Source organism: Zonotrichia albicollis, chromosome 9 (genome assembly GCF_047830755.1).
Source record: "Zonotrichia albicollis isolate bZonAlb1 chromosome 9, bZonAlb1.hap1, whole genome shotgun sequence".
Lineage (NCBI taxonomy): Eukaryota > Metazoa > Chordata > Aves > Passeriformes > Passerellidae > Zonotrichia > Zonotrichia albicollis.
This window is the reverse complement of record NC_133827.1, coordinates 25148722-25161655: the sequence shown is the minus strand read 5'-3', so window position 1 is coordinate 25161655 and position 12934 is coordinate 25148722. Positions and strand designations below refer to the sequence as shown.

Below are 12934 nucleotides of genomic sequence, written 5' to 3'. Positions count from 1 at the left end.
GGCATCTGCACTGCAGGGATGAAGAGCATTTCCAAAGACAGCAGACATGGATTTGCAATGAGGAGCTGGTGCTTCAGGTTATGAAATCCAGAAAGGGTGATGTGTCTGACTTGCCTCTCCCAGCCTGGTCCTGCAGGAGTGGCTGTGGTCCCGTGAGCATCCCTGGAGCACAGCACCAGCACAGAGCCCAGCTGAACCCGGGATGCTGCAGCAACTGGGCTTATCCTGATAGCTGTGGGCACTTGCAGTGACACCACCTCCAGGCAGGATGTGATCCTGAGAGGAAGAGGATGAGGCCCTATCTGGTTTCAAATACACTTTTTGACCACAAAACCTTGTTAGGCTCCTCAACTAATGCAAAATATTCAGCAGTTCATGGGCTGTCATGCTATCACTGCACATGTTAAATTGGCTTCCAGTTAACTATTCAGTCTATTAGAAGCAGATATTGTAGGTGAAGGAGATTCCAGTGCCCAAAAGTCCCCCAGCACTAATTACATGCAACTCACGCATTTACATTTGCACATGTTGTAAGAAATAGCCATTAGTTGACCAGTAATCTCTTTTTAAAATGCTTTTTAAAAAGCAGGATCCTTCTGGAGCAGCCAAAGCATGGAGCTAGACTGAGCAGAGACAAGAAGGACAGCTTGGGAAGAGAGGTGGGTGCTTGCACTTGGGAAGCTCTTTTAGCTGGGACTCATTGCCTTTACATCAGCCATTTACAAGTATCAATAGAGGATGCAAAACAAACAGACAAACAACAAACTCTGCAAAATAGGTTTATTTTAAAATTTGAACCAAATAGAGTTTGCATTTATTGCATGAATCACATGCAGGTGAATACTATAAAAATACCTGTGCAGCATTTATATATAATTTATAAAATCTTCATAGCATAAAATAGCTGTGAATCAGAACAGAAATTTTACACATAAAGCTGCATGAATGTCCCTGTAACAATGTGCCTTTCTTGGGAGTAATTCCAATCCCCAGCTTAAATGCACATCTTGCTGCCAAGTTTTTTCCCAGTTTTGTGATGTGGCCCCTCTGCAGGGCTCCAGTTGTGCACTGCACCTGTGTGTCATGCAGCTCTCTTAGCACAAGGTATTTAAAGGTATTTTAAACCTGATGGCAGAATTTCTGTGGTGTATGGGAGGGAGAGAGGCTGAGCATGGAACCCCATGGCTGTGGTGGCCCCTGTCCAGCCCTCACCCAGGGGCAGGTGTGAGTGGCCATGTGCCCTGCTGAAAGGCTCACTGGAGCTGTTTGCATGCACGTGTAAAGTCCTCACAACCTGAGAAAATCTAAACTTGTTACAGTTTCTGCCTGCATTTCTTCTGGAGAATGGCAACCTGGGTTTAGAGTGGTGCAGCTTTTTCACCTCGCACTCCTCAGACATCTCCCAGCTATTCCAGTTTTGGAATTGGTTATGTTAATCCAGGCAGTCAATGGACGGCAAAGCACCCCTTTTACATTCTTCAGGTTCATTTTTCTTGCAGCCAGGAAGACAAGTGGACATGGGTGGAAAGCTGGCTCTCACTGTACATTCTGCCAGGCAAGGCACAGGGGCCATGCTTGAAGCTCTGCAGCAATAGCACTGTACATGTTCCTAGCCAAGCAGACCACGTTCACTGCTGTATTTCTCAACAGCTCATTGGTCCAACAGCTGAAATATATTGTTTTAAATAAGCAGCCTGAGATATAGGGATGCCCTTCCTATGGACACACCTCCCTGCTATTCTGCAAGCGTACACAAAGTGTTGCAGGATGCATGGAAGACCAACTGTGGTGCTGTGCAGCAGCAGAAAATGATGGCATCTGTAATTTTCACACGCTGTAGTCCCAGAGTCACTGCTCAGCTCCTTCCACAACGCAGTTTAGGGACTCTACTTGTCACCCCTGAAAGACAGGAAGGACTTTTTCCTTTCTTCTAGCTCAGTGCTGTGCTAATAACTCTGCTCAGTTTGTAGGCAAAGGATGTTTTAGTGGAGGCTTTCTTATTAATATCCAAGGAAATTTGTTGCAAATCACATTAACATTTTGTATTTGTTTTTCCTTCTCTTTTATGTTTTGGGTTTGATTTTTTAGTTTAGATTTTAATAATGAGTAAAACCTTCCACACAGAACTAGCCAGGTCTGGCAGTACCATCAGAAGACACTGTGAGCTCTGCCCGATGATGGCATTTTGATTTTGGCTGGTCACATCTCCCCCCACCCCACCAGCCACTTTTTCCCTGCTGTCCCAAACCTGAGCCCTGCCTTGGCTTGCTCTACTGCTTCAGGAGCAGCCCCACAGCTAGGCAGGCAGAGGCACAGCCCTGCTCCCCAGCAACCCCAACCCCACAGCAAAGCAGCCTTTGCTACTGCTCTGGCAGGGATTCTGGCTGTGTGCTTGTCACATTTAGCTGCCTGGCCAAAGGGTGTCTAATTATGGGACAGTGGGGTCAGTGATTTCTAACCCAAAGTTATCTGTGCACAGCAATTCCCATAAGTCAGATTTTTTAGGCCAGTTGCTTTGTGTTTGTGTGGCAAGGGCATGGTGGTGGCTATAAGGGTGACTTCTCCCAGAGGGTACCAGAAGCTTCCCCTGTGTCCAACAGAACCAATGCCAGCTGGCTTCCAGACAGATCCACTGCTGGCCAAGGCTGAGCCCATCAGGGACAGCAGCAGCACCTCTGGGATGACAGAGTTAAGAAGGGAGGAAAAACCTGCACAACCGCAGGCAGACAGAGAAGTGAAGACATGGGAGAGGAACAACTCTGCAGACATCAAGATCACAGAAGGAAGAGAAACAGGTGCTCTGGGTGCCAGAGCAGAGACTCCCCTGCAGCCCATGGAGGTCCATGGGGAGCAGAGATCCACCTGCAATCAGTGGAGGACCCCCCACTGAAGCAGGGTGATGCCCTAAGAAAGGTTGAAATAGGCTCCTGGCAGGACTTTTGATCCCTCAGGGGACCCATGCTGGATGAAGTGCAGCCCATGGAAAAATTCACATTGGAGATGTTTTTGGAGAGCTGTCTTCTGTGGGAAGGACCCCATGCTGGAGCAGGGGAGGAGTGTGAGGAGTTCTGCCCCTGAGGAGGAAGGAGCAGCAGCAGCAACATGTGATGAACTCGCTGTAACCTCCACTCCCATCCCCCTGTGATGGTGGGTAGGAGGAACTAGAGATGTCAGGAGGGAAGTTGAGCCTAGAAAGAAGGGAGGGGTAGGTGAAAGGTGGTTGTAAATGTTCGGTTTTATTTCTTATTATCCTGCTCTTATTATCTATTAGTTTGGTAATAAATTAAACTTACTTCCCCAAGTCGATTCTGTTTTGCCTGTGACAGTAAAACTGCTGAGTGATCTCTCCCTGCCCTTGTCTTGAGCCATGATCCTCTCATTATATTCTCTCCCTGGAGAGAGAGGAGTGACAGAGCAGCTTTGGTGAGCCCCTGGCATGCAGCCAGAGCCAAACCCACCACACCAGTGCAGAAAGGCACAAAAACACTTTTTGGTCGAGTCAGCAGCCTGGAGTGTCCTGTCCCCAGAGCGTGGTGCTGCAGGGGGCTCAGTGAGGAGCAGCTGCGCTCACATCAGCCCCAGCAGCTGGTGCAGCAGCGGCACGAGCACGGTGGCCGTGAAGCCAACGCAGGAGTACGTCACAAACTTGTAGGGCACCTCAACCTCCAGGCGTCTCCGGGCCTGCAGGTCACCCCTGGGGAACTGGTAGCGATGGCCCAGCACGGCCAGCACCGCGCTCTTCGTGAGCCAGCGGGCCAGCAGCACAACCAAGATCCCTGTGAAGAACCTGGCCAGCACAAACACCACTGCACTGCTGGCCAGAGGAAGCCCAGGCTGAGCACTCGTGCCAGTGTGGGCTGGAGCAGCGTACTGGTTGTTTAACCAAAATCCCACAGTTGCTCCAGCTGCTGCTCCTAAGATGGTAGTGGTGTCTCCCCTGGTAGGGCTGTAATAGTCTAGTTTGGGGTAGTTGTAGCATAAGAAAAGAGGCACAACTATGGAAACCAATGGGCAGAAGGGGCTGGTCAACAGCAAGTGATCTATTGTGTCCCACGCAGGATACAAGAGCACGAGCAGCATGGCCGAAATCAGTGCTCCTCCAATCACATCCTGTAAAGAAATCACATTGAAAAGCCTTTGTGAGACCTGGAAGGCAAACCAGGTGTTTGAGTGATGATAAAAGACCAGTATCTGCATTGGTGGGGCCCAGCAGTGGAGGAACACCCAGAATCCAGTGATGGCACTATCCACGTGCAGGGAAAACCTGAAGCACAGGCTAAACAAAGCATGACAATCCACAAACCCAACCTCAGCTTATGCATATGCATGTGTCTGTGGACACACATCCTCCTCCTCAACTGCTCCCATGTTTTGAGGGCATTCTCCATCTACAACCTTGGAAAAGGCACGTGCACAACTCCATCTCATGGACAGCATTGCAGAGACCTGCCCTCACACAAACCCTCTGCCTCCTGGTAACCCTGCAAGCAATTTCATCCCATCAGTCTGATTATACCTTGCTTGCTTTGCATGAAGGGGGAGATGCTGTCCTTTGTCAGAGACAGGCTCTCATCCCAGAAACACAAGCTCCAGGGATGGAAAGTGCAGAGCTGTGGGACGTGGTGCGTGTGCCATGGTTTCTGCCAGCAGTGGGAGGGAGGCACCTCCAGGCAGGGATACTGCAAGGAGAAATTCATTGCCCAAGTCTCTGAAATCTGGCTTTCAGTACACTGCCTCAAGCAAGCATATAGTTAAACCCTAATTTATTAACAGAGGCAAAAAAGGTGTTTTGAGAACTTGATTGTTGTCAGCCACGAAGCTGAGACAGGAGGCAGCCCCTAACAAAAGCCCTGTGTATAGGAGCAGCCAGGTAAAAAGCAATAAAACAAGTCTCCCTGTGCCACCCTTCCAGTGTCACATAGAGGCAGCAGTGTTAGTACAGCCACAAAAACCTCTGCAAAAGCTGAAGTTAGGCACAGACAGAAATGTCCTCTTCTAAGATTGTATCTTCTTCATGAGTCATGACAGCTGACTACTACCATGCTTGGTCACAGTCTAAAAATTATTTATGGGAGCTTCACTTCAAGTTAGGCAGGAATGAGGGGACTTCTTCACAACAGAAATATTTAATGACACTCTGGTAAATTCATTACTCCTGTAGGGCTGAACTTCAGCTGTTTACAACTTCCATTAGATTCACAGCACATTTGGTTTTAAACAACTCCTACAGCAATTTTGCATATCCTTAATACAAATTTCCATTTATTCCCTCATCCAAAACATGAGGCTAGCCATGGAAACACACAAACCTGATCACAGATATCTAGTATGTAAAATACCATTATATTATATAGCTTTGCTTCACAGTAATTCATGTTTTGATGTAAATTCTTAGATGATACCTTTTATATGTAAAGCGTATTTTGGCCCAACACGAAGTAACTGCCTCAATACAAAAGAGCTGGGGGCTGCTCCCAGCACTGATGTTCAGAAATCCCATCCCCACTCTGTACATCAATTTCCCACACAGATGTTTGTCCACCTCATGTTAAAAGAAAAAGTCCTCACTACCACTCTATAGGTGATCAAGGAGAAACACAAAAGCTGTTCACATGTTTTTCTGTTCCAATCAAAGAAATGTAACCAAACATTAACATTTTCTCACAAGAGCTTTGCTCAGATGTACCCACCTGGCTCCAGCAGTTCCCAACCCAATTGCAAACAGTCCCTATTTACATACCTGATTAAAGTTTTCTGCATTTTGTTATCCTCCCTTTCAGCCCCAGTACAGTAATGTGGCTCTTGGAAGTTTCAAACAGGACCCAGGCAATCAGCTCTGACCAGTGGCATTGTACCCATGGTCTCCAAACTGGGTGCACAAAGCAACCCATGGGGCTGGGGGGAGAACATACTTTTTGCATTGCTCTTAAGTAAAATAAAATATGCATTTTTAAGAAGTCATTATTATTATAATAATGACTTATTTCATCAGCTTATTTCATAATTACATTTGTTAATTTGATGTGTTTTATAATGCATGTATCAGTACAGTAGCACATGTATATAATTTGTAAGTAAATAAATTGTTTACATATATATGTATCAGTACAGTAGTAAATGTACACAATTTGTAAGTAAATTTGTAAGTGTGTGTATATATATATATATATATATATATATATATATATATATATATATATATATATATATATATATATATATATATATATATATATATATATATATATATATATATATATATATATATATATATATATATATATATATATATAGGAAGCCAGTGGTTTATTCTGTTTTCCCCCCATCCACCAATATCTGGGCTTTTCATTTTGGAAACTCCTCACTGGAAGTTGCTGGAGACTCAGGAGATGCCTGCCTGTCTGTGGCAGTCCCTTCATTCCCGGTGTGCATGGGCAGGTTTGATGTTTTGAACACCCAGAGGAGGTGGGCAAGATCCATACCAACACCTACATTCAGCAATGCAGAATTAATGATGTCTCCCCTTGCCTTTACAGCCAAAGACAAGATGGGAAGAGGAGGGACGGCTCCGATTTCTGCGAGAACTCTGCAGACCCTCCCTGCCGTGCCCCCGGAGCAGGAGCTGATTTTTTCCCGGGGGTGGAGCTGCTGTTAGCACACCCAGGAAGCACATTCCTGCCCGTCTGCCTGTGTAAACAGATTAGCCTCTCGCCAAGCCCGCAATTATAAAGGAATTTTTAAATAAGGGCAGGCACGGATTTTGCTCAAGGTGCAGAACTACCTGCAGAATTTAAAACCTGCGGTTGCTGGGAGGTTCATCCATCCTGCTGGGATGCTCCAGCTGCTTTGGCACAGACGAGTCATCCCCAGGCTCCATTTGCCTCCCCTGAAGCCCCTCTGCTGGCATGCAGCTCAGCCCTGCTCCCACACAGCCCCAAACATCTGCCCTGCTTCTCTGCTATTGCCAATCCGAGCAGAAAGAACAATTTTCCTGTTCTATTTGGTACAGGGTCACTTACTGCCTGCATCCCCTTACATTTACTGAGACACCACTCAGGCTCCTCAACTCCACTCCTAAGGACTGTGCTGCACAGTGTGTGAAGTACTGGGACTATGTTGGGTGTTTATCACCTTTAAAATACCTAAGGTAAATTCAGGATTATTGGTAGTATGAAAAAACCTGAAATACAGCCCAGCATAGGGGCAGGGGGGAGCTTCAGAACACACACCCCCACCTCCCCCTATGGGAAGTGTAATCAGAAATAAATGCATCAGCACTAAATGGGTATATCTCGGGGAGGGGGGACCTTCAGGGTTTTTGGGTTATAAAAAGTGATGGTTAGCACAGGACATTATTGTTTGTAACTCAAGGCAGTTGCAGTGCCAGTGAGGTTCTCCCCACATCAGCTGTGGCTCTGGAGGGAATGGCTCATATCATCTCCAATTGCTTCTTGTTTCTCAAAATTAAGCTCTAAAACCTTACAGATTCACTGCTTCAAAGTGTGTCCAAACTTTTTTTTTTTTTACTTTGCCTTTTCCAGGTAACTCCAGATCCCCTCTGTACCAGGTCCTCAGACTCCATCATTTGAGACCTACAAGAGAGAACTCTGCATTTCCCCTGTTTTTCCACACACAGGGACACACTGATGTTGAGGTGCTGGAGATGGGTGGTTGTAACTCAATTGCCTGTCAGCAGTCTGAGTGCATTGCTGCCACCCCATCCTCTGGCTGAGTGATGCTCTCCTGGTAACAGCCCAGGCCAGGGGTGTTTGTTCCCTTTTTCCTGGGCATGGTATTCATTCTGGCACAGCTGGAAGGATGCAGATGGCTCCCATACCAGCTGCCTCTCCAGGAGGTCTTTAATGGTAATATCTCTTCTAGTGACATCACTGTTCTTTCTGATACCACTCCTCATTCAAAAGCAAGGCCAGCAGTGCTAGAATACAAATAGATTTGTAGAGCTGAGACTACAGAAGGTGAGACTCTGCACTGGAGCTGCAGGAAAGCACAATGCAACTGCCCTTGTCACTCCTCCTCTGGTTCCTCAAACAGGAAAAAATCAGTTACACCAATCCATGGAGATTTGTTAGCCATTCCTTTGCTTCACTAAAATGCTATGACCACTTAATACATTTTTTCATCCTTTCTGTTAAGGCCTCAGTTAAAACCCCAGAGGCTCTTTCAGCTGATGGCTTGGCACTGCTGTGCCTCAGCCTGGTGATGTGACAGCTCAGGGCAGGAGCTGTCCCACCAAGGGACACAAACAGCTCTGAACTTCTTCCCCAAAGAGCCATCACTGCAGGTGGCACAGCAGAGCCAGTCCCTGAGGTGACAACCTGCTGCAAAGAGGGGCTGTGTGTGACCACTGGGCCTTTCCCAGCCCCATCCCCACCACAGCTCACACAGGATAAAGACCCTAGCCAAGCACGTTTGCCCTTTTGGAAGGCAGCATTGCTCACACTTCAGCTAAGAAGCTTTTTTTAAAATTTTATTTTACAGCCCTTTTCTATCATGTCAAAAGCACAAAGGACTTTTTCTTCTTTACCCTAAAATCCATCTAAATTTAGAGGGGTCTTTCATTATGATGGGCCAGCAAGAGAAGTATGCAAAGAATTTTTACTGATTGACTTGAGGTCAGTAGCCCAGAAAGGGTGTCTGCAGCCTCCATGTAAGATATTGTTTTGATCCACTGGGCCTGAAAGGGAATGTCAAGCTATATTTTATAGCTAACCTTAATCTCATGAGGGCTCCTTTTCTTACAGCCATCAAGTCTCATTATAAACATAATTATTACTTAGTAAAAAAGATTCAATTATTTATGCATATGCAACCAACAACATATCAAACTCCTGTGAGGAAACAGCCTGAAGTTTTTATCCATGTTTGGGAAGCTGGACCGCCCCTCTGTCCACTGTGTATAACAGATCAATAAAGTTTCCTCCTGTCAGGAATGAACCAGCTATCACAGGCACACTGAAATTAGCTCCTCCTAAAGCAGCGCCGATGTCTCTAAGCAACTATGCCCAACAAGTCTGTCATATAAAATCACAGCTATTTTATAATTATTTTCAGCCAAACTATTTGTGCATCTCAGTCCCTTGGGAAGCATTTCCTTCCAGCTGAAAAGAAGAAACCTGTCATTTCTGGGTGCCTGCCCGCGGCCAGGAGCCGTGCTGTGGCCGGCCCTCAGGGCAGCTCGCCGGCCACGCTTCGGCCGTGACTCACCGGGCCGCAATCCCTGCTGCCGGCACTCCCAGGCTGAGCCAGCCCCAGCTATTCTCGCTGAAAACAGCGATACTATTGCACAAAGGCCTTTGCTGAGGAGCAGCGTGGTTGCCCAAGAGCATTCCTCGCAATTAAACTTTCGAAATGGAGAGCTCCATTGAGGTGCCGGGCAGGGCTCACCCGGCTCGGCCCAGGCGCTGCAGCCTCCCCGCGCTGGAATCACCCCATGCGGACTCCAATTGCGATAGCCCGAGGGATTCCCGCAGCTCCCCTCGGTGCGCAGCCCCAAACCCAGCGGCACGGCTGTCTGTTCCTGTGCTGGCATGGCCACCAGCCTGGGGAACTGCAGGGAAGCAGAGCTGGAGGCACATCCTTACCAGGACTGTGTGCATCCCTGTGTAGAGCCTGCTCAGGCACACCAACGTCGAGAACACGAACGCTGCTGCGAGGCCGAGCTCAAATGGATACTGTGAAAAGTGGAAAAAATAATTAAATATATCATGAAACCAAGCAGCTGGACTGACATAAGGATCTTGTGCTGGGAAGGGGCTCCTGAGCTCTGCTTTCCCCAGGAGATGAATGTGACCTGAGACAAGGCCCCCTTAACCAACACTCAACCCTGCTGAAAGGTCATTTCATCTTCTGCAAGGTCTGGTCTCACAGAGGAGACATCTGGGTATAGATGGTATTTGCAGAATCATTCTCTACAGTATCTATCTGCAAACCCCATGTTAGTGTTAAAGAGCTTAAGGAAAAAGCCATGTTGTACACGGCATGGCTGAGGCAGCACTGCAGCCTGAGCTCAGCCAAGGGGACGGTGACAGCTGCAGAGTGTGACCAGGAGTGTGATCAATAGTCCTCGAGCAGCGGGCTGAGTGGGGAGAATCAATGTCTGGGCTGAAACCACAATCCAGCTATTAAAGCAGTCAGGACCACTCTTCCCTGTGACACTTAAAGGTTTAATTATCTTCTTATGAAGCTCATTTTGCCTAATACCCTCTCTGAGTAGCCTAAAAACATGGAAAAAACCATTTAAATAAATCAACATTAAAAATTTTTTAAGAGCTCCATTTGGTAAAGAATAATCTTAACATATTAGACCTTAATTCACTCATTCAAACCCTGAAACTGAGTGGGCTGCTGGACTCCTTTCAGTCCATAAGGGAGATTTTTCTTTAAAGAGTAAACCAATTCAAAATATAAAAAAATGCAATTAATTCATCCAATTTGACACAAAGTCTCTATCTTCTGCCTGAGGCTCATGACTGACCAGGGTGGCCGCAGGTCAGCACAAAAATGCCTCTGTGGAAATTCTAAGCATAACAGCTCTCTTCTGACCCTTTCCTCTGGCATATTCCAGCCTGCTGAATAAAGAGCTCAGACCCAGCTGCAGATGTCACTCCCAGTTCATAAAACACTATTTTTCCTCATGTCTCTAAGCCTTTGGAGCATTTGCACCCACTTGACTCCTCCCTCAGCAGGCAGCCTTCAAGCTAGTCCAGATCAGTAATTGATGATTATTAGGGCATGTTGAGAAGATAGCAGCATAATGTACTGGGAGATTTTTCCATCTTAATAGAGGCAATTAAACCATTTAATTATTTGACAGCAGCTTTACAGTTTCATGGCAGTTTCCAGGAAGCATAAGACATCCTGTGAAGAGCTGCGTGTCCCTCTGGTCACTTGTGGATTGAGGAGGTGACGCTGACCAGGTCAACTTGGCAGCCCTGACACATGGGACGGATCTGGCTTCCAAATATATGACAATATATATGACAAATATTCCCTTTTATGTCTCCTTGTCCCCATGTCACTGTCAAGCAGCCCTGACCAATTACCACACATGGGTTTATCCTTTGAGAGAGCTGAGAAGCATTCTTAAATACAATGCAGCCAGGAAGTTATTATTGCTAGACTACAGGAAACACAGGCTTGGATTCATTAAATGGAATGAAAATAATCATCATGGAGAAATGAGCTTCCAGGAAATAAACATTTTAGGAAGATGATGAGGAAAAATGATGAGACTTCCTCAAGGAGCCTGCAGCTCCTACAGGGCAGTGAAGTTGCTGTTATTCCTCTGACAAGCATGTTGTGTTACTCCTCTTCCTAATCATGTTGTGTGCTGGTAGTCTAACACAGGCTGGAGCCAGGGGATTTCCAGAAATGCTTTTCCTTTCATACAGAAACCATGTGACACAGAGCTGCTTTGGTTTCCCTGGGAGCCAGCATGTCCCAGTGAGCAGCACTGACTTGATGGGCACGGGGTGAACACAAAATGCTGGCTGCCAGGCACCTTCCCTGCATGGTCACCCCACGTGCAAAAACACAGTGACCCCACCAAACTACAGCAGGGCCGTGCAGCCTGCCAGCAGCTCTGAGAGGAGTCCATGCACAAAAAAGGACACTTCCACTACATTTCTTTTTGTGTCTATTAGTGACCAGCTACAGGTAAGCACAGGGAAGAATACACATGTGTGAAAATAAATACAGAACTCCTCTGGAAGTAGCAACATCTTTGGATTTGCAAGCTTTATGTGGCTTGCTGGAAGCAAGTCTTTTCTTTTCTTAATGTATTTTCTTTTTCTTCTTCTGTTTTTTTCTTTTTGTCCCCCTACCTTGTACTGGTTCATGGTTGCAATGAAGAAGGAGAAGGAGATGGCTGTAGCTGCCATGGCGTGGGTGGATGGCATCCCATACTCTGCATTCGTCCTCATCTCCAGCTTCACCACAGGTGGTGACAGGGGCCGAGGCCACTTCAGGATGTCCTTGGAGACCTGGCCTATGTACATCACTATCTGGGGACAGCAAAGGCCACAGGCTGTCAGTCAGCACAGGCAATCCCCACGCAGCCCACCCAAGAACCACCTGTATTTCTGTGCTTTTTCCTGCAGAATCCAGCCCTCCAAGTGGAGAATTTATCCCCTGAATTATTAAAGGGGTTTCCATTAGCTCAGCCAGCGAAGGAAGTGGCGGTTTTGCTGCACTCTGTGGTAACCTGAGCAGGAGTGGGACCAAAAGGAGGGTTGGCGGATGAGATTCAACAATACAGGACACTGTGAGACAGACAGCTGGCTCCCACCCCATGCCAGAGAAGTTTAAGTTTCCTCCCTATCCCTTACAGCCCCTCCCCTGCAAAGAAAGCAGCCATAAGAGAAATTTTTCCACCCCACCTTCAAATCACAGCTGTGTCCAGCCCCAGCTCCCCCATTCCCAGCAGCTCCCAGTCACCCAGAGCTGCAGGAGCCCTGCTGGGACACAGCACCCCTGTGGTTATTAAATGACAGCCTCAGCATCCTCACAGAGGCAGCAGAGGGAAAACTGGACAGGCAACATGAGCTACCAGTTCTCCTGCCCAACTCCCAAGTAAAAGGCTTCTGTTCCCTGCTTGGGACACCAGAGGTTTAAGCAAGGGCTGCATTAATTCGCTCCAGAGCACAGCACCACAGTACTTTTAGGGGAAATGTCACATTCTAAGGTCAGCAAGGCAAGCAGAGGCAAGGGGCAATGCTGTCCAGCAGCCCTGAGAGGTGCTGCCCATCCAGCCATGGGCATCCTTGGCTCCTCAGCACCCTCTTCCCAAAGTCAGTAGGCTCTCAGCATCCACAGTGAGCACATCTGAGGAAAGTTAACCAGGCTGTCCCTGTAGGATGTATTTGCTTTCTGTTGTAGCCCTCCTCCCTTTACATAATGTAGCCACATATAGGCA

At 47.1% G+C, this 12934-nt stretch overlaps 1 protein-coding gene across 1 annotated transcript in view; it reads right to left on the bottom strand.

Annotated features, from left to right (window-relative positions):
- Positions 1 to 763: 763 nt before the first annotated feature.
- The window catches only part of SGPP2 (sphingosine-1-phosphate phosphatase 2), a 34988-nt gene continuing 22817 nt past the window's right edge, over positions 764 to 12934 (bottom strand). Inside the window, exons 3-5 of the mRNA XM_005489337.4 lie at positions 11844 to 12023; positions 9603 to 9692; positions 764 to 4110 (exon numbers count right to left, since the gene is read on the bottom strand). Of these exons, the coding sequence (XP_005489394.2) occupies positions 3568 to 4110; positions 9603 to 9692; positions 11844 to 12023 (813 nt within the window). The 3' untranslated portion in view covers positions 764 to 3567. The remainder of the gene's footprint in view (positions 4111 to 9602; positions 9693 to 11843; positions 12024 to 12934) is intronic.